This window comes from Dendropsophus ebraccatus, chromosome 2 (genome assembly GCF_027789765.1).
Source record: "Dendropsophus ebraccatus isolate aDenEbr1 chromosome 2, aDenEbr1.pat, whole genome shotgun sequence".
NCBI lineage: Eukaryota > Metazoa > Chordata > Amphibia > Anura > Hylidae > Dendropsophus > Dendropsophus ebraccatus.
Genome location: NC_091455.1, coordinates 101231245 through 101253833, shown reverse-complemented (window position 1 = coordinate 101253833; position 22589 = coordinate 101231245). Strand labels below are relative to the sequence as shown.

The following is a 22589-nucleotide window of genomic DNA, read 5'->3' as shown; positions in this document are numbered from 1 at the left end:
ATTTTTTTTTTCTTAAATGGTAATTACTGTGTGGGATCCATAACATATTTTAAAACAGAGTGATTTAAACTTTTATCATGGGAGGCGTTTTAATATTTTTAAAATATTTTAGATTTTGTATACTTAAATCCCGCCAAGGAACTTTCATGAGCAATTGTTAGATGGTATTGCATGAATCAGTTAGATCGGTGCTCTCCTAGCAGAGTCTGGCTGAGCCGCACTCTATTAGCAGAGTCTACAGAGGGTAAGTATAGGCCTCCAGCTGCAGAAATAACCAGTCAGCATCTCGCAATCATGTTTCAGGCCATTAGACCTCCGACAGGTGTAGTATAAATCCTGCTATTTGGACGTTTAACTGCAGAGATCGCTATTTGGCGTTACCTTTAATTAGTTAAAAAACTGATATCAGGGAGATTGCTATTGTCAGTCCTTAGCACATACTCCATACACCCCTGCCTACCTTGTTGATTAATAAGGGGCTTAATCATTAAGGCTAATTTCACACACAACAGATCCGCAGAGGATTTAATGCTGAAATCCGCTGCAAATCCCTTAAATGTCACTTTCAATAGAATTACATACCTGTAGCGTGATTGTCATCCCACTACGAGTATGTAAAAGGCAGCCCCCTTAACCTGTCTGGACGTCTCACTTAGCCAATTATTGCGCTGCCCCGCTGCAGCCACTGATTGGCTGAGTGGGACGTCCAGACGCCTAGAAGCTAGCCTAAGCGCGGACCCAGTAAGGTATGCACCGGACCACAGGGGGTTAAGGGGGCTGCCTTATCCATACTCGCAGTGGGATGACAATTCAGCTCCGAGTATGTAATCCTATTGAAAGTTAAGGGATTCACCGCTGATTTCGCTGCAAGCTCGCAGTGTGAAATCCGCTGCAGATCCGTCGTGTGTGAATCTAGCCTTAACCAGAAAAGACTTGAGGGTCTAAATCTTTATAATTGGGAGGAAAAGAGGCAAAGAGGGCACCTGATCAAAACCATTTAGTATGGTAAATTAAGGTCTTAATAAGGCACTAAACTTAATTTAAGAATAATACTCATATTAATTAGTAATCATATTAATTCCCATAGTAGGGCCCTTTGGTGCTATATGTGTGTTACATTGAACTACTATGATAATTGGAGTGGAGTGTTAAGTTTGCAGACACAATTAAATGTCCTTTCAGTGACATCACTGATTGACAAGGAGGCTTGTGGGCCAGAGGACAAGGTAAATCTGATAAAGCCTGGTTGTTTAGCAGGAAATGAAGCCATTGCTCTTACTAGCTGACCAACCTGACCTTTCAGTTTCTGTGTAAACATTTCTAATTTTCAGGGCACTAGTGACGTCTTCATTACAATTGGATAGTTGTCACTAGTTGATTGCAGTGAGGATAAGTGTAAGGTTTATTTTCAGTACTAAAGTCACAACTATCGACAGACAGCAAAGTCAAGGAATGGTGAAGTCCATGTTAAATACAGGATCCCCATTATCAAACTATTTGTGTTTTAATGACTGTTCACGTGGCAGGGATATCCTCTTATTTATGAATATTTGTTAGTTGCAATGCACAGTGGAGTTATCAGTTTTTACAAATAAGGGTTGAAGTGTAACTGTCATTTCAGGGTCACTTTTCAGAAAACAATAAATATCTATAGTACAAGTGATTTTAAGAAACTCTGTAGTAGTTTTTATTTAGCAAAAGTGTTTCCTTCTGCACCCCCCCCCCCCCGCCGCCGACTTCAGAATAAGCAGGACTTCTGTGTCAATTATGTGGCTATGGAGAGGGGAGGGGCTGAGTGGAGTGAGTGAGTGAGCACCGAGCAGTCCTGCACAGCACAACACCCTGCAATCTTCTCTCTGCAAGTTCCTAGATAAGCACTGACCTTTCAGATCCCTGAATCCAACGTTTGGGTGCCCAGACAGTCTCTAAACAGCTAACCTTCATGTCTCTTCTTCTTGCTCATCCCCCTCGGCCCCTCCCCCCTCCAAAGGATATAATGGACACAGCAGAATCTGTCTTTACTTGCTTCTTTGCAATGAAGACTGATTTGCCTAATAATGAACAGATAAGAAGTGAGGGGGGGGGGGGGGGGGGAGGCTGGGAAATAGCTTTTTGAGTAAAAAAATAGGCTTTTTTTTTGCCCAATACAACCTATTATAAAGTTTCTTAAAATCGCTCTTACTACTGATTTTTGCAAAAAAAATGAAATAAAATAATAATAATAATATATATATATATATATATATATATATATATATATGTGACAGTTACACTTTAAAGTAGCAAAAATGTCCCTTTGACATGTCAAAAATTTTGATCAATCCGGGGCTCGGTGCAGAGTCTCCTTTTCAGTTGTTCAATATATATCCATGAGTAATGCGTTCTATTCCCCAGCTTGGCGTTCAATCCGACTGATTGGGTGAGTCTTTGCAGCCCATCTCCTATTATGTCTCTGGCAGCCCCAGCACCATCACCGATTGAGTTTATGCTGGTCAACCCCTTTAAAGTCCGGGTGCGCCCTCTGTGGGTTGAACCCCCGACCCTTCGTACAAAACAATAGAAAATCACAGAATTCCAAATTATAGTGATACGCTCACCACTTGAAGCAATAAACACACCCTGAATGTATTGTGAAATCATGATGTGAACTGCACCTTGCTTTTACCGATTTAAGCAACAGTCTCATTACTCACCCCGGTGGCTTATTGCCATGATATTCCAATAAATTATCTGCCATGGACATGATTGCTGCCTGAACAAAGTGACATTGGCCTGTCATGAATGAGCATTGTCCATTATAGTTGTCTATGGGGCTGCCTTATGAAAAACTGAGCAGAAACAAACTGGTACAGTCCCTAAACTGTTTTCTAGAGTTTGACTGGGGTCACAGCAGTGAGATCCTGTTCAGGCACTGGTAACATATTCTAATGACATGCCACCAATGCTAGCGGTAATAGCAGGTGCTGCTTTTTAAAGCTTGCCTCTTGTCTGCTGGCATATTGTCATGTACAGTTTCCAGTGGCAGTGTTTGTTATAGTCACTGACTGTAATTTGGTATAAATGTCACTGGAGTTTGAGGAAAATACTGTAAACTGGAATGTGAAAAACATATTTCTTACATGCTTCATAAAAAAGCTGCATATAAATGTTTAGTTTCATTTTTCTGACAGTTTTCCTGTATAACTTACGTACCATGCTTGAAACTGTAAAAGTAATGTGCCAGATGGCTATCTTCTTGTGTGGAAATATTGTTTGCAGTTGTTACTCTAGTAGTAAAGTCAAAAGGCTTATTGTGTGTCTGCCAGTTTATATATATCCATTTGTAGTGTCAACAGCCATAGAGCCAATATCACTGCCCTATACTAGAACAGGAAAGTTTTAATCAGCTGCCACATTAGTGCCATGTGCCGCGGGTGATCGGTTTGTTTTTACATTGGTTCCTTTTAAATTAATTATGCTGCAGACTTCAGTCGGATTCTAGAAATGCCTGTTTGACAGGTACAATTTCAGATCCTTGAGATTCCCAAGGGACTGAGCAGGAAAATCTGAAATAGGCATATTAATTATTTTACAATTAAAAGGTATCTGGCTTTTCTCTTTACTATGTACCTCAACAGAGAATGTTCTGTAGAAAGATTCAGTTTCCTACAATTGAATATTTTTGCAGTGTAAAACTACGTTAAATGTTGAGTAATTTTATAAATATTTTTCTTTACTTATTTGGTAGTGATTCTAAGTTACAGGATGTTTTATTCTCCATTCCAGTCTAAAGTTAAGTTCAGAATTAGCCTGGTTTCCTGTTAAAGAAATGCATTATGGGACCTTAGATGAAAGTAATAACATTGGCATTAAATACTTAGTGGGACAAACCTTGCTTCTCTAATTTTAGTGTTACCATAGACAACATAAGTGCTAAAAGATTCTTATCCATCATCCAGTTATATAGACAAATGGTTATAGTGCAGAAATGCACACAGTAATCATTTTTCTAAGGCATCTGCAGTCCTGCCTATGATTATTCATCGCTGTGCAGACTGGCCAGATTGCTGTGGGCTGTTTAGAATAATTTTGCTTTAGGGTTCCTGCACACATACCGGATTGCAGCAAATTTTATGCTGCGAATTCTGCAGCGAAATCACAGCAAATCCTGATACTGTCCTTTTGTATGGGTTTACATTCATTCTGCTGTGAGTATGTACAGCCTCATTCCCCCTTAGTTTATTAACTACCCAGTTAATACATTACCCGTCCACACTCCGGCCTGCTTCTGTGGCTCTTGGCTCCCTGATGTCCCACTCAGCCAATCAGTGGCTGCGACAGGGCAGTGCGCCGATTGGCTGATCGGGACATCAGGGAGCCGGAGAAGCAGACCGGAAAACGGACAGGTAATGTGTTAACTGGGCAGTGGTGGGTTAAGGGGGGCAGGCATTACATACTTGCAGGGCAATGAAAAATCCCCTGCAAGTATGTAAACCCATACAAAATGACAGTACCGGGAATTGGGCCACAGTTCTGATAAGAGACCGTGGCACTGTCATCCCGGCATCGATCTATTGATGTGAAAACCTTAAAGTGATTTACCTGCTAGTACATTCGCTTTAAAGCGAGTGTAGCCTCCATAAATCATGATCCATGTGGAGCTGCTCTTCTTTAGATTTGGGTACTTTTATTTTGCCTTCAGTTCATTTATGATATTAGTTTTGGCCAAGATATGCTTTTAAGGGCTAGGCCAAGAGGGTGCTCACTATTGCTCATGTTCTCAACATGCAGTAGTGACTGTCCCCTTGGCCATATAGTCCCTATTAGCATATTGGTACTGAAACTAACAGCAGTGATGGCTGGGAATGGGAAGGCCTAGGAAAACAAAATTAAAGTACCTAAAAAAAGAAATTTAGTAGCTCTATGTGGATTATAATGGTGTAAGCTTTTTAAAGAGGCAGCCAGGTTCTGTTTCAAAAAATTTTCCCACTTCTATACAAGCTGTGTGCATGTAGCCTGTATGACTTATATGAGGAGCCATTGTTTGTTTAGCTAAACGATGGTGAAAGAGAAAAATAAAGACCGGCACTACCTGGAGCTGTGCAAACTTAGCTTTAAGAGCACCATGGTCCAATGTGGGGGAGATTTATCAAAACAGGTGTATTCATATGCTGGTTCTAAATAAAGCCCCACCTCCATGCACCTTGACCGATTTACTAAGAGGAGCATACCTCCGGCTGGACCTGTGCCTGACGCATAATGGGCGAAGAAATCTACACCTGTTCTAGAGCAAGTGTAGCTTTCTGCCAGGGTTTACACCTGTTTGCAGGCATAAACCATGATAAATGTAGGAACACAGTCCCCCTCCTCCCGCCTGTCCATCAGATGACCAGGTCTTGTGCCATGGAAAAGGTACATATTTGCACAAAAATCTGAGCATTTCCCGTGGCATACACCAGGCGCACAGTTAATAAATCTTCCCCTGTGAGCTTACTAATCCAAAGTTCCAATGGTGCTCTGCAAGCTAAGCAGCACAATCCAAATCGCTCAGAAGAAACTTGCAGCACTCACCAATCTGACATTAAAAAGGTATATGTTTATTTTCAAGGTCTCAGGACACGGACAATATAGCCATTGAATTCTGTTTACAATGCGGTTTTTGGTTTTGTGGAGGGGGAGATGGTGAAAGATAGGAATCTGTTTGTTAGTTTACATGATTCTCCTTGTGAACATCCAGATGGTAGTTTTTAGATGCACCCTCTGAAGAAAAAAAAAGATGCCGAGAATAGACAGCTAGTGTCTTGGAGATTGCCAATACAGGCTTGTGTTTGATATGATCATTCGAATGACGTATATCCCAGTTATAACTGTGCAGGGTGCCTGTGTATGCAGCAATGTCATGTTTACATGTGATCCATCATTAAGTTTTATTGAGGTGTGTAAAGGAAAATGAAACGGCACTGTTTGCTTTGGGGTATATGTTTTAGGAAATGTTTTTCCTTGTTTTTGTGCCCTCAGTTGGTTTAAGTAAGCCAGTGGAACAGTTTATTCGAGAAATACCACCCAAGAATTTTTAAAGAGGGCTTATATAATCTCTTGTTTCATTGTTCTTGCTTGAAAAGTTGTAACTTTTGTAGTACTGTCATAGAGAGAAAGGAGCTGCTGCACCTCACACCTATGGCTGACACTAATGCCTCTCGGATACATTTAAAAGCCAATGCTAGGATGTTAGTTTATAATTTGATCAAACCATATTGCCTCATGTGCCACGTGCAGGTCCCTACACTGAATCAACACTGTGTCAGTCAGCGACCGCCAACCCCGCAAAGCGAGCGCAAGCAGGGAAGGGAGGCCATGGAATGGCCCTGCAACCCCACTGTCACAGGATTAAACCCCAAGGGCCCCCCCCCCCAAACCCAGCAGGTATCGCTGATGGGGAAAGCGGCCACCAAGCAACACAAGTGTGAACAAGGTCTTACTGCTCACTACTGCACCAGAGGTAGAATGGGAGAACTAGAAGATACCATGTGTTTACAGGTGCTTCCTGCTAATTAGGGTCACATGGGTCTTACCAGGAGTGCTAGCCTCTCAGAAAAGGGAGAAAAGTAAAATATGGACATGGAGAAACAAAGGAGCTGTGGCACCTCACACCTTTGGCTTCATTTAAAAACCAACGCCAGAATGTTGGTATATAATTTGATCAAACCATATTGCCTCATGTACCACGTGCAAGTCCGCTGGCCCACATGAGTCTCTACACTCAATCAACACTGTGTCGGTCAGCGAAGTAGTTTGTTTGGTTTCAACTGGTTTTGTTGTTATATTTACATCCTATTTTATACATTCTGCCTTTAAAATGACTATGTACCCTTGGAAACATATCCGTTTAGCTCCTCACTGCTGTCTGACACTACTGTCATGTAAGCTCCTACAAGGTATTGCCTATTATTAACCAGCATTTAGTACAGGTAGAGAGGGGCTTTGTATGGTGATACACATTTCCCCTACTTTTTGTCTGTTGTTATGTTGCCGCCAATGAAATGACAAGTCTGTGCAAATATTGCTCAGTCTACCTTTTGTTTGCCTCCTTAAAATAAGTACAAAATTAGTCAGTTACTAAAGTAGAGCTGGAAATCACCTTCCCAGCCCACCTCTCTATTTGAGCGGTGGTCTATGAGCTCATGCACTATTTTTATTAAATTATTGTGCTTAGTTTCTCATTAACATCCTCTACTGTTTGCTTTATGAGCTTTGCTTTTTAATTGTATAACACTGCCATGTGTGAAACCTACTTAACAGTACGCTAAAAGGCAAAAAGCCTCATATCAGTGCCTATATGCTTGGAATGATATGTTGATGGGGCACACATGGGTGTAATATTTGCGTTTGTGTATTTTGAACCATGCAGCATACTTGGATGTTTTATGAACACTTATAAAATACAGCTTGCATTTTTTATTTTATAATTGCGTTGTTTTAGATACTTAGGCTAGATTTACACCAGTGTTTTACCCTCCGCCACAATTGCGTCTCTCTTTTCCGTTTTGACAACAGAGAAATGGAACTTAGCTGATCTGTCATACTCCCCATTAATTTCAGTGGGTTTTTATTATGCTCCATTTGTCATGTGTGCTACGTTTTCATCAAATTCATCACTGTTCAGTTTTTTACGTTATAATCAATGAGGACGGATCTAAACAGAAGGTATTTCTGTTTACATCTGTAATCTGTTTTCATCAGTTTTTTTTTTTTTTTTTTTTTACTGACCATGCTGTAGCAGAGCTAAGTTAGTCAACTTATAGTGTTACTGGGTTGGCAATTTTTAAAACCACAGAGATGTGCCATAGGCCTATGAGGTGCCCTATGCATAATCAATATTAAAGCGTAACTGTCATTTCAGGGTCATTTTTCTGAAAACATTAAATATCAACAGTACAAGCGATTTTAAGAAACTCTGTAATAGGTTTTATGTACTAAAAGAGTTTCCTTCTGTACTGAAAAAGCAATCTCCCAGCCTCCCCCCTCACATCAAATGAAGCAGGATTTCTGTCTCCATTATGTGGCTATGGAGAGGGGAGGGGCTGTTAGGAGTGACTGAGCATGGAGCAGTCCTGCACAGCACAACACCCTGCAATCTTCTCTCAGTAAGTTCATAGATAAGCACTGACCTTTCTGACACCTGAATTTAGCGTTTTAGGTGCCCAGAGAGTCTACAAACAGCTGACCTTCATGTCACCTCTTCCTGCTCCCTCATCTCCCTCGGCCCCTCCCCCCTTCATAGGCTTACAATGGAGAGAGCAGAGCCCGTCTTCACTGGCTTCTCTGTAATGAAGACATGTTTGCCTGATAATGCACAAATAAGAAGTCTGGGGGGGAGGCTGGGAGATTGCTTCTTGAGGACAGAAGGAGGCTTTTTTGGCTGATGAAACCTATTACAGAGTTTCTTAAAATCGCTTATACTACTGATTTCTGCAATAAAAAAAAACATGACAGTTACGCTTTAAATAGCTATCACAATGAACAGATGATGATAGTTAAATGGGTTTGTAAATGGTAAATTTCTGTTACCATACAAGTATGTAAAAGTGATGACTTTTATAGGTTTGATTTGATGTATGTGTGGGTGTGTTGTTCATGTGTAGTTGTGGCAGAGGTTTAGTTATCTGGGATAAAATGAACAGCAGACACCTTCTAATTATCATCTATTTTCCAGCAATCCATCAAAAACTGGAGGCGGATGGCACGGAAAAAGTGGAAGGGTCAATGACGCAAAAATTGGAGAAAGTTCTGAAAAGTAAGTGTTCTGTTCCCAAGCAAACATCTCTTAACAGCTAAACTGCTTCCTTTCATTTCTCTCTTCCAAACATCTTGCTTGTTTTACGTAGAAATTATTTAGAAAGCGGTGACTCAAAGTCATTATGCGAAAAATGCAAAATCCGATGATGGAGTGTCTCAGACTTTACAGTCACCATGTAATGAAAGCAGCACTATTTTTATGTTGTACTGGCTTGCCAACGCATAATAGTAAAAAATGGAGTCCTCTTTTTCACTTTGATATTGATATAATAACTTCCTAAGTTTGTTTGGCTTCTCTACCTCTGGGCTCAGTCGATGACTTACTTAGAAAATTCCACTATATAAAAAGTGCAAATATGGCACCTGCATTTTGTATGAAACATTAATCTCGGTGACGATATTTCTACATCTTAAAGCGATCATCTGGTTTTATGTTAATAAGCTGCATTACTGTACAATGAAACATTATTATGAAACTTTTTAATATACTTTTCTTTTTATTCCCCATTAGAATCTTTATTTTCTTTCTTTTCCTAATATACTGGCAGGAGGAGGGTACTGGATACTGTACATGCATTAAACGCTCAGTACTCCCCTTAGCATCATCAAGGATAACTGAGGGCAGCATATTACCTATTAAATCAAGGTCTTTGTACTACAACAAGGGAAAGAAAGGTGCTCTGACTGTTCTTAAGAAATAAGGCTAAAATGCATAATGTTTTACCTAAGAATAATATTTTCCTGTGTGTGTGGATGAAAGTCCTGGCAATGCTTCTAGAGGAAAGTAATCCAACAGACTGAGTATTCCACCCAGGATGGCCAAGGTTAAGAGCGTAGGGTTGCTAAAAAAACATATTGAACTGAAAAAAGCAATATGCATGTACAGAATACATGGTAAAGGTTTACAGCTTCCTCAGCAAACAACATGGTTTCTTACGTAGGCATTTAAGGTAGAACTATGTGATTGTCCGTATAGACTGCAGTAAAGAAACAAAATGGACATCCAAAACCTCATAAACAGTTCATTGCAATGTCTGAGCTTGTCTGTTGCTTCAGTGTTTAAAGTGTACCTGTTGTTTAATTATTTATTTATTTTTTTTGCAGAAATGAATAGTACAGGCAATTTTAAGAAACTTTGTAATTGGGTTTATTCGCCGAAAAACGCATGTCTTTATGGTTATCTATGGAGAGGGGAGGGGTGGAGGGAGATGAGGCACCAAAACAGGACAACAAAGAGTTAATCTACAGCTACATCACCGGACTATCCCCTCTGAAGTCAGCACTGACCTCTCTGACCTTTTGAATAGTGGCTTTCACACAGCTCCCACTGTGTAATCCTTTGTTCTCTGCTTTCTGCGGGTGACTAATCTTCCGTCTTTCCCCTCCCCTCTCCATAGATGAGAAAGGGCATGTCTGATGTAAACAAGACACGATTTCCTGATAATGAGCAGTGAATGAGAGGGGGGGGGGACCTGGGGAATGTAGATAATGGCATATTTGCCTAATAAACCCAATTACAAAGTTCCTTAAAATCGCCTGTACTGTTGATTTCCCCCCCCCCCCCCCCCAAAAAAAAAAAAAAACATGACGGCGACACTTTAAGGAATTCCCCTTTACAATGAAGGCAATGACTACAGAGGGCAGTAGTCTTTTTCTTTAAGATATATGCCTTATAGCACAATTTACATTACAACATTTTATCTTATACTGTTAAAAATGGTTTACATGTATTTGTTTCCAAACACTAATATGATGTGGTGGTCAGGCCCTTTTTATATCCAACAAACATAGTAAAGGCAGTAGAGTTGTCGGAAAAGGCAACATTGCTTGTGAATAATTTAAAGGCGTTTTCCAACCCTAATGACAGTTGCCCCGGGGCAGGTCAGGGCAGTAGAAATTGAAAAAAAATATCCCTCCATTTGCCTCCTAGCCCAGTGCCACTGTTACTCTCCAGACTGCCAAGTAAAAGACCCCATGATGACGTCCCTGTACACACAGCGCACATCAGGGAAATTTTGCCTGGTGGTCCAGTGCATTAGACTGGGAGTAAGTTGAGGATTGTTTGTCCCTGGGCAAATTTGTCAAAGTCCAGAGCAACAGCTGGTGTGATATGTTGCACACAGCCAGATAAGAGAGGTTTCACACATAATGTACTATAGAGGAAGGACTTACACTTCTTCCTGCTGCATGCACTTAAGGCTTTGGCTCAAAGAACTGCATCGAAAACTGCACTCTTCAAATTATTAATTTTATTTTAATTTCTTTTTTTCAAGATTGAAAAGTATTTTTTTTTTAATCAATTTGGAACATCTGTCATTCAGGTGATTAGAGATCTTGTTAAAGGGGTTGTTCAGGGAAAAAAAAATTCTTTCAAATCAACTGGTGTCAGAAACTTTTATATAGATTTGCAATTTACTTCTATTTAAAAATCTCAAGTCTTCCCAAACATATAAGCTACTATATAGCCTACTATATAGTAGCTACTATATAGCCTGCAGAACTGTTTATTTACATTCGGACACAGTGCTCTCTGCTTACATCTCTGGCTGAGACAGGAACTGTCCTGAGCAGGAGAGGTTTTCTATGGGGATTTGCTACTGCTCTGGAAAGTTCCTGACTCGGCCATAGATGTCAACAGAGAGCACTGTTTCTGAATGTAAATAAAACAACACTTCCTGCAGGACATACAGCAGCTGATAAGTATGGGAAGACATGAGATTTTTAAATAGAAGTAAATTACAAATCTATTTACCTTTCTGACACCAGTTGATTTGAAAGAAAAATTTTTTTTTGCTGGACAAGCCCTTTAATAAGTTATACAGTCAGCGGGGAAAAAGGGACTTGAATTCCATTATTGTATATATCAGAACATGATTAAAAAAAAATCTGGTCTTTAGAAGGTCTAAAAGTTATGTAAATACAGCCTCCCATGAGCAAAAACCGCACAACAGATTTCACCATGTCATGATTCGCTTAGCAAAAATGAAGTCAAAATGGAAAAATATGTTTAAAAAAAAAAAACAACTGTGTTCATCCTGAATCAATAGCTTGTAGGACCAATAATCTGAAGCAATGAATTCTGTATGTTGTTATTAGTCTCCCCCATTTTTCTTGAGTGACAGCATAACTTCAGATCGTTGAGGTTTATGGCATTTGTGTATGTCTCTTACGGGTGTACTTTCTTTTTCTTATACGGCATTGCTATGTGAAGAATGCATGTGTCTGATTAAAGAGTACAGTGCATCTGACCATCAATTGTATTATGTGGAAAAACACTTTCCCCCCCTTTTTTTATATTTTATTTTTTTTTCTTCACACCACCATTTGTACTTGTGAAGGGATACAGCTTTGTGTGGGGGGTGAAGGTTTTTTTTTCTTTTCTCTTAGAGCTAAAGGCTCCTGCAGAGTTGTAACTTTGTACTCATATTAAACAATTATTTTAGCCAGTGTGTTCAACTGCTCGGGGCCACCCACAGTGCTGAGGAGAGTATATGGCACGCAAGCCACCCAGAGAGACTGATGTAATTTCTTCATCTTTGCTTAAAGTATGGTCACTAGACCAGATAATGTAGAGGCTTTCTGCTGGCAGTGATCAAAACGTTTCCAGTTTTTCCTCTTATTTTCTTTGGGGTAAAGGAATAATTAGGGTAATTCACGGGTAGAGAAATTTGGGCTATTTACAAGCTGTCTATGTCTTTATATATATAAATGGCCTTCTGTATAAGGTAATCACAATGGCACCTTTGTAACCTTTAGGAGAAACTGAGTGTTACACGAACACATGTGAATAGTGAATTGTTAACAATCATGACGCAATATAGGGATGACCAGACCTGAAAAGAATAAAAATATCTCTGGCTGCGGTTCATTTGTCATAAGCCAACTGTATCTTAGTAGGTTTATGGAAAGAATATAGAGATTTATTCTCCTCGACCTTAGGTTCATTGTACAAACTTGACTGCTGTACCAAAGACACTGCTTTCTGTTGTCAGGTGCGAGTACCACAGCAGATACTCTGTTTCAAGAAGTGCTGGGGAGGAAGGATAAAGCAGACTCCACACGAAATGCGCTGAATGTCCTGCAGAGATTTAAGTTTTTATTCAACCTTCCCCTCAACATTGAGAAAAACATTCAGAAGGTAAGTTCCTTTACCGCCTTTAACTCCTTTTATGCCTCTAGATTTAATTATGTAATATTTCCATATATTACACCTTTTAGTATGGTTCAACTAAGGCTCTGTTACCATTACTGTCATGGCTTCTGTTGGTAATGGAGACATTGCAGCTACCTGGCCCTCTCTCACAGGATGCATTCTTATGGGACACACTTGTTGTTTTTCCTATTACTGCATGTTATCTTTGCAGTAATATGAATTTCCTATATACAATAGTTTATTAGTAAAAACATTAGAAATAAATTGGGTTATTGATTTTCCTAACATAATACATACCCATCCCCCCATGATAGGTCCTGTTTAAGATTTGATTAGCACTTTTGTCATGCTGATGTGTGGATATTGTCCTGTAAGAGTTATATCCATCCAGAATAGCATTGCCTTACATCCCCTTTCAAAATGTGATAGTTACCAGTTGATCTTCAAGAAGGAGCCAGGAGACGTCATAGCCAACCAAGCATTTTCTTGACAGCTATTGACAGCTATTCAGCCAAATAAGTGTCCCTGTGTGTCTGCCAGAATTACAGCCGCTCATTCAGAGTAGCTTTGCTTGTAGAGGAACATCCCCCATTCCCCATGATATTCATACACCAGGGTAGTGCATATGGCATGGGTTCTCTTTATGAGACAACTTCTTTAAATATTTGATGCTATGGACCATATGGCCTGTGTGTAATTCATGTCAGGTTGACGCTGTTATTTTTTCTTTTTTGTGTAGGGCGATTATGATGTAGTTATTAATGATTATGAAAAAGCCAAATCCTTGTTTGGAAAGACTGAAGTAGATGTCTTTAAGAAAGGTGAGAATCTCTCCAGTAGTGTTTCTGTTGTCTTTTTAACTGCTTATTAATAAAGACTTTGGGGGGATTTAATAAACCATGTACATTTTCTGGCATGCAAAGTCATACATTTTGGCAAGTTCCATTTTACACTTTTTTTGTTCTCCAATACTGAGTCACTCAAGCATACCTACATTTTATTTAAAGGTATGCAACTTATCCTTGTCGTTTCACTTAGAGAGGTATTTTGAAGACTATATTACTCAGCTGTGCTCAGGCCACAGTTAACTACAGACTTTAAATCAGTAACTGATTTGGCTGATTTTGGCTATGAAGGTCCTTGTGCAACACAGACACAAAGAAGTGCAGCTCAACAGGATAAATAGCAAGGTTCAGAAATGTCTCCTTTTATTTTACTTGTGTTCTTTGTTACAGAATGAGTTTTACACAGTAGCAGATTATGGATGTTATCTTTTTCCTACTCTTATAAATACGTCAGTCATATGTAAAAGGGGTTTCCTATTTTCTATATTAGAACCTTTTGCCCTTGGTGATGGCCTGGCAAGCATCCTTAGGGCACTCATGCTCCGTTCATTCCCAGTCACATGATCTGTCTGATTAGTACTGGCAGTTGGTTTTCACTTCACATGCAGCAAGGGGGAAGTGTCTGCACTGTTGCACGGCCACAGCAGGGTCACAGTTCAGAGAAGAAACCATGAAGAACTCAGATGCACAGAGAAGAAAAATGGCACAGTGATGCAAGCTTGTTTACTAAAAACATCACATTTGTTCTCCTGTGCACATATTTATGTGGTACACATCTAATTTTATCTTCTTTGCTTCTTGACACAACCCCTTTAAGGTCCAGTGATACAATTTTCTTCAGAACAGTAAATTAATCTGCGTAACTCACCAATATCCTTAAAGAAGTCCTGTGAAAATAAAAAATTAACTAACTCAGTGGCCCATATTTATCTGTGTTTGATTTTCGTCTTGAACAACTCATTTTGAGAAACAAAAGCTGTGCTGTAATTGGTTGCGGTTTGTCAGACACACAGGGGGAGATTTATCAAACATAGTGTAAAGTGAAACTTGCTCAGTTGTCCCTAGCAACCAATCAGATTCCACCTTTCATTTCCAAAGAGTCTGTGAGGAATGAAAGGTAGAATCTGATTGGTTGCTAGGGGTAACTGAGCCAGCTTCACTTTACACCATGTTTGATAAATCTCCCCTACAGTGTATACTTAATAAATAACCACCGCAAAGAAAAACAGGGTCTTTTGTATCTGCAGTGTTAGGCTATGTTCAGACTACGTAATAACCGTAGTGATCACGGCCATTGTTGATCACGGCCGTGATTACTACGGTACTTACGTATTGCTACCGCTAAGGGAATCCCGGCCGGAGCGGGCGCAGAAAACCCTGTCGGTTCACACAATTGAGCGCACGGCTCTGGCCACACTCCCATCGTGAGCAGCAGGGAATTCGGGTGCAGGCGTGCACAGTTGTGCCCGCATAAGAATTCACCGGCAGTAAAGATACTGCAGTACTGACCAGGATGATCTTTTCTGACACTGGCTGGGTGACGGAACAGCCGGTCTATTACTACATGGGAACATGGCACTAGTCATCATCTTGCTGTGCAATCTTAAAGAGGTAGTCAAGGGAGTAACCTTTATGTTTAATTCTGCTTAAGCAGGTAGTAGAAATGTATCTTTGCCTTTCTTCTCCGGGGTCTGCATGTGGAATTGCAGCCAGTCAGTGGCCGAAGTGGTATCTAGCCTTAGCTACTGGCGGAGTGGGAAATTCCATGTGCTGGTCCCAGAAGTGCTGCACAGCAGGACTGGGGCTCCATCAGAATGGCGATGGCAGGGTAGCAAGTTTATCCTTTATTTTTACCCGCTTGTTACTTTTAGGAAACCCCCTTTAATGCAGTTTGGGAAAAGCAATGCTTATTAGTGCCCATAGGTTCTGTAGAAGAGTCCACATGCCAGCTTTGTTACATTGGGCATCTACATGCTTAGTATTCACATTTAAAAGTAAAGTCCTATAATGATAGTGTAGTAAAAACACTGGTACCAGGTGGACACAAAGTGACTGAATATAAGTTGTGGTAAAGTAATTCATCTACAGGCAAGATACGCCATGAGAAATGAAAATGATCCCACATTTGTGCCGTAAATGTATCCTAAAGGGATGAGATATCATCTGTATTCTTCATGGTTAATAATGGATCTATCAGCAGACCTCTACCAGAGGCAGCTAGGGATAGATGGGATGTGTCTGAAGGAAACACTGCAAGTGTTAACATATCTTTTGCAGGATTCTTGAGTAAAAATACAGTATTTATGGCCAGAATAAGCCCATGCATCTCACTTCCCCACCTGCACACCCGACATTCTCTGTATAAAAAGGTTATACAAGGAACATTGTCACTTTGGTATTGATAAAGCCAGATGACAGAATCACAGCAGCCTATACCAATTTGGATGGACTGTCTGAACTCTTGCTGACGGTGGGAGCAACTGGAAGATAGAGGCTAAGTACAAATGAGTCTTTCACCTGTATCCTTAATGTAAATAATAATCATGATGTCTTTTGTTGTTCTGTAGTTTATGCTGAAGTAGAAACCAGAATTGAAGCTTTGAGGGAATTACTTTTGGATAAACTTTTGGAAACCCCATCTACTCTGCATGACCAAAGGCGCTATATCAGGTGATTGCTGCTTACAAGTTCTTTAATCTTTGTGTATCTAAAGACCTCTTTTTACAATATTCCATAGAAGAAAAAAAAAGATGTTTGTTACAACTATGTAGTCCGCATGACAGTCCACATTAATGTGGAGCATAGATACCAAGAGTAAACGAGTAGTGGTGGTGCTCAACTTCGTAGATGCATAAAAATATATGCGACAGCGACAAGGAGAAAGAAAGAAAATATGTGGCACTCACTCTCTATAAAAACCTTTACTTTATTTACAGATGCAGTACGGGGTTGGGAGGACGGCAACACTTTTTAAACTTTCCTAACCTGCTACTGCTTTTATCTGGAAATAAAGTAAAGGATTTTATGGAGGGTAAGTGCCATGTATAGTTTCCTCCATATTGTTGTACCCTTTCTCAATATTAGGTGCTAGTGGGATGGCTCTTAGCCTTGCCTCCAAAATTACTTAAACTACATATGGGAAAGTAAGGAACCTTCACACGTCTGTGTTAGTTTTTACTGTCACAAAATCCTGATCAGGAGGCCCCCAGGAAACCACCAGTATTTCCTGACAGTAATCAGTATTTAGGGCCAGGAAACAATCAGGAGTGCCTTCAGGATTTCCTAATAAGGAGAAAAAAAAAAGTATTGTAGCATTCAAATTCTGGATGCTCCCTTAGACGTCTATGGGGCATCCGTGACAGAATTCTGGACAAAAATAGGACAGGTTCTATAATTTTTTTACCTGTTTTCCGGAAAAGATATCCTTCAGGAATTTTCCCAGTACATTTGAATGTTAACCCAATACAACCCTATGGGTCAGAAAACCTGTCCAGATTTCTTATCAAGATTTTCCTGACGTAGCCACAGGCTACTATTAGTCAGACAGTTGTGAATACTACAGCTGAAAGTGTTTTGAGGGTGTAAAACGATTTTTTTTTCTATTTTTATGTCCGTGAAGCGTTACTTTTTTAGTGTTTATAGACAAAATACATGTCATAAATGGGTGGACGGAGAGCTTTAGTTAGCAGGTTTTACAGCTAACCACAAAGCTCTGTTGATCCAGTATGTGAATACCTTTAAATTTTAGCACAGACAGAAAAAGAGCAAATTAAGAGCTTACAGTGTGGTGCTGATTTCTGAGGAGCTTTGTTGTTCTAGTCAGCAGCTGATCTTTGATCCCTGATTCTTTTCTTGCAGATATCTTTCCGAACTCCACGCTCCGGGTGACCCGGCTTGGCAGTGTATTGGAGCACAGCACAAATGGATTCTACAGCTTATGCACAGCTGTAAAGACGGCTACGTGAAAGAACTGAAAGGCAAGCTTGCATATGATAATATGAAAATGCTCATTCACTCATCTTTTTCCCAGTAAAAAACTTACACTGAACGTTCCTTCGATTTTTAGGGTATATTCACATGGGCGGGCTCGCAGCGAGATTCTCGCTGCGAGCCCGGCAGGTCCTGGCAGTTCCCATACACTACATACTTGCTTCGGTCTAATTGACCGCAGCGAGTATGTAATTATACCGCCCTTAACCCCTTCTGCTCCCGCCCGGCTCCCCCGCTGTAAGTATACATTACCTGTCCTTGCTGCACGGGTCCAGCGTCCTGCTCTCCCGTCCGGCCAATCAGTGTGTTGCCCAGCTGCAGCCACTGATTGGCCGGACGGGAGAGCAGGACGCCGGACCCATGCAGCAAGGACAGGTAAAGTATGCTTACAGCAGGGGAGCCGGCCGGGAGCAGAAGGGGTTAAGGGCGACAGAATTACATACTCGCTGCGGTCGTTTAGACCGCAGCAAGTATGTAGTGTATGGGAACTGCCAGGACCTGCTGGGAGTCCGTCCGTGTGAATATACCCTTAATGACATTTGTATGGTGTATATATTATAGCTGGAGACTGTGGAGAACGTTCATGTTTTCCACTTGGGAAAAAAAACTAAAACAATTTGCTTTTGGGTATGTTTAAATTTAACACATTAAAGGAGAACTCCAGGCCCCATCTAGACCACGACCAGTCTCCTGAAGCTGTTTCTGCAACGTCATGTCCCAGCTGAGAAGTCCGGCGAAAATTATTTTTTTATATGTTATTACTGATGGAAAGTTATACAATTTTCTAATGTACATTAATTATGGGAAATGCTCCTATACTGCTATTTCCCTTAATTTAGTGTACCAGGAAGTGTTAGAATTCTCTCAGAAGCAGTGACGTCATGACGAAAGGTGTAATTCCTATGGAGTGTCCAGCAGGGGGCGCACTATATATAGAAGTCAATGAGTACCATTGACTTCTATATATAGTGCGCCCCTGCTGGACACTCCATTGGAATTACAATGGATGTGTATGTAATGTAATATACAGTGTTTTTGATTGAATACATTTATGAAATACTTTGGGGAGCAAGTGTCCTTGCTCCCCAAAGTATTCCATAAATGTAAGCAATCAGTACATCACAGTACCGAACGCCCGCCACTGCCGCCGCTGTGGACTACTCTCAACTACTACTCTCCCCACCTGCTCATAGCATGTGCAGGTGATGGGAGAGTAGTAGCCGGGTTATATGGCTGAGATCGCCGCCGCGATGCCGCGCAGGGGGAGCCGCTCATCACTGCAGCCATCATCCCCCTCCGCTCCCCCCTCCTGCTGCTTCCTTACTCTATGTGATAGCTGACTTCCTGCCGGGCCACCGCTCTCCGTTCACACGTGCCGGCGGCCAGGCAGGAAGTCAGCTATCACATAGAGTAAGGAAGCAGCAGGAGGGGGGAGCGGAGGGGGATGATGGCTGCAGTGATGAGCGGCTCCCCTGCGCGGCATCGCGGCGGCGATCTCAGCCATATAACCCGGCTACTACTCTCCCATCACCTGCACATGCTATGAGCAGGTGGGGAGAGTAGTAGTTGAGAGTAGTCCACAGCGGCGGCAGTGGCGGGCGTTCGGTACTGTGATGTACTGATTGCTTACATTTATGGAATACTTTGGGGAGCAAGGACACTTGCTCCCCAAAGTATTTCATAAATGTATTCAATCAAAAACACTGTATATTACATTACATACACATCCATTGTAATTCCAATGGAGTGTCCAGCAATGGCGCACTATATATAGAAGTCAATGGTACTCATTGACTTCTATATATAGTGCGCCCCCTGCTGGACACTCCATAGGAATTACACCTTTCGTCGTGATGTCACTGCTTCTGAGAGAATTCTAACACTTCCTGGTACACTAAATTAAGGGAAATAGCAGTATAGGAGCATTTCCCATAATTAATGTACATTAGAAAATTGTATAACTTTCCATCAGTAATAACATATAAAAAAATAATTTTCGCCGGACTTCTCCTTTAAGCCAGTCAGTGACTGCGGTGGGACACTGCTGCAGCCACTGACTGGCTGAGCGAGTACTTCCCACTGGGACGTGATTATTTAGGAAGTCAAGAGAAGCTGGAGATGGCTGTCAGTGTGCTGTTGATGCGGCGCTGCAGAGGGACAGTAAGTATAGATTCTTTATGTTCTCCCACCCCCTGCCTACACTGAATTTTTAGATGGGACCCGGAGTCCTCCATATAAGTTGTCTTTCTGTGGCATCTTTAGTGTCTGCTATTTCTTTAAAGGGATGTTCCCAGCATAGTAAATTATGATATATTGCATTGGTCATTAAAACAAAATGGCCACAGCCTATTTTTTATGCACAGCACTGCTTTAACAAGTCTATAGCAATTATGGAAAGAGGCAGGCAAGCAATATTTATCTCCCTCCATAACTCCAAAGATTTCAGTACAGATGGCTACATGTAAGTAAAACTATTCCATTGACTTCAGTAAGGAAAGTGGCTGGTGTGAGTTGGTAAATGGGGGTACCTGCATACTTCCAATAGTTCATGCTCCACTGTTATGCATTTTAGCATATCCAGTGGCTATGGCATAAATATGTCAGATAGAGATACCACTTTACTTAACATAGACAATTCCAGGTTATGAGCCCTGATCCATTAGAATGGGGGGCTTGTGCATGGAACTCGCCAGATTATACAGCAACCCAACAATCTTCATCTGCACATGGAACAATGAACCTCAGCAACATGATAGTTATGTTTTTGGGGAGCTTTATAACTTTATCCACACTTTTACAATTGATGGCTTATTCAGAGGACATGCTATCATTATTAGATTGGTTAGCGGGGGTCTAACTGTCAGCACCCCTGCTGATTCAGGTGTTGGAAGGCTTGGAGCGCTTAAAGGAGAAGTCTGGCGAACATTTTTATTAAAGTATTGTATTGCCCCCCAAAAGTTATACAAATCACCAATATACAGTTATTACAGGAAATGCACATAAAGGGCTTTTTTCCCTGCACTTACTACTGCATCAAGGCTTCACTTCCTGGATAAAATGGTGATGTCACGACCCGACTCGCAGAGCTGTGCGGGCTGTGGCCGCTGAAGAGGATGATGGCAGGGGGACACTGAGGGACACAGGGCACTGGAGGGACACTGATCATCCCTCTGCCATCATCCTCTCCAGCAGCCACAGCCAGCACAGCTCTGGGAGTCGGGTCGTGACATCATCATGTTATCCAGGAAGTGAAGCCTTGATGCAGTAGTAAGTGCAGGGAAAAAAGCACTTTATGTGCATTTCCCGCAAAGTGTATATTGGTGATCTGTATAACTTTTGGGGGGCAATACAATACTTTAATAAAAAATTTCACCTGACTTAATGGAGCGCTGCAACCTCTTTATTCTTTACATCAGCCTTTACACTGGTTTTTATATGCACATACTATACTTTTTGAACTATATGTAATAGATCTTGTAGCTTTGTCCCATTCAAGTACATGAGAAACCATCAAATTTAAAGTCTTTTCGAAAACCAAGCCATAATACAGCTCAATAAATGAAATTTATATGTGTCAGAAGACCACATTGGTGAAGACTATGATGTCAGACCACTGTTTGTTTTCAGAAGGAAAGGACTTAGTATAGCGTTTGAAACCCTTGAGGCCAGCCCAGAGATTTGTTACTGGAAATCTAACTTACACTGCCATCGTACTGACACATTTTCTTCCCAGGCCAGTAACTGTGTCATCCTCATGCTGGTTACCTCTCCCTAGAAAAAAATATTGAAAAAAAGAAAGTTGGAAATGATGCATCATAGGCCAAACCAAATGATTAATAAAAAGATACATATTCACATACAAGTACTAACTGTGTTATATATAAATTGAATCAACCAGAATATAATACAGCACAGTTTTAAAAGTGATAAACTGAAGGTTACTCATTGAAGGTACCAACTGGCTTTATGAAAAAAGTGATTGCCTCCTAAGCTAAATCTGGCTATATGTATACGGCTGGGTTCACACTGCGTTTTTGCAAGCCTTTTTTTTTTTAAATCCGTTGTATGCAAAAAACAGATGCATTTGTGTTCATCTCTTTTGATCCATTTTTCCCTTTACTTCCATTAAAAATAAACAGATCAAAACGCAAGTCCGTGCAAAAATGGATAAAAACAAATGCCCACAAATGTTTTTTTGCATAAAACATGAAAAAAATTGATTGCAAAAACGCAGTGCGAACCCAGCCTTAGATAGTTGTCCAATTTCTCCATTCACATGCATGTTTGGTTCATCTGAGTGTGAAGTGAATAGGGGAGAGAAGTATGCTGCTCCTAGATCCTGGCACATGCCCAGTCTTTCTCTTCCCTTACATATGCTATCGGGGGAGAGTTGGGAAACCAATATACACCTTAGATATCAGTCTCATTTATTTCAGTGAGTTCTAATGTGTATGGCCAGTTTAAGACCTTGGGTATGCTGCTTTTAGCAACAGTAACTGCAACTTATTGCTGCAAAAGCTGCGGATCAGTCTTCAATGTAGTTGCAGAGAAATATTGGCCTACCAGACCATTTGTGCAGAATTGCTTTTAATTCAGCCACATTGCAGGGCTTCTAAATGTAACGTGCCTATTTAGGCTGCTGCCATAGCGTCTCAGTGAAGGTTAAGTCAGGAAGAGACTAATTTTTTCCTCCCTCTTTTTAAATAATATACAAGTGGATTTCGTCCTCTACCATGGATGCTATAGTATTTAACCCACAATAGAGGAAAAAAAAAACATTTTATGATATACAAACCAGTGGGTACATTTTAGTGATGGAGAAAAGA

The 22589-nt window shown here is 40.7% G+C and overlaps 1 protein-coding gene and 1 long non-coding RNA gene across 2 annotated transcripts in view; one reads left to right on the top strand and one right to left on the bottom strand.

Moving 5' to 3' along the window:
• EXOC2 (exocyst complex component 2) overlaps positions 1-22589 on the top strand; it is a 128472-nt gene that overhangs the window by 30466 nt on the left and 75417 nt on the right. Inside the window, exons 6-10 of the mRNA XM_069958092.1 lie at positions 8693-8773; positions 12768-12913; positions 13668-13749; positions 16341-16443; positions 17632-17750. Coding sequence (XP_069814193.1) covers positions 8693-8773; positions 12768-12913; positions 13668-13749; positions 16341-16443; positions 17632-17750 — 531 coding nt within the window. The remainder of the gene's footprint in view (positions 1-8692; positions 8774-12767; positions 12914-13667; positions 13750-16340; positions 16444-17631; positions 17751-22589) is intronic.
• The window catches only part of LOC138783408 (uncharacterized), a 54024-nt gene continuing 52801 nt past the window's right edge, over positions 21367-22589 (bottom strand). The window contains exon 5 of the long non-coding RNA XR_011361682.1: positions 21367-21534. This is a non-coding gene — a long non-coding RNA (uncharacterized lncRNA). The remainder of the gene's footprint in view (positions 21535-22589) is intronic.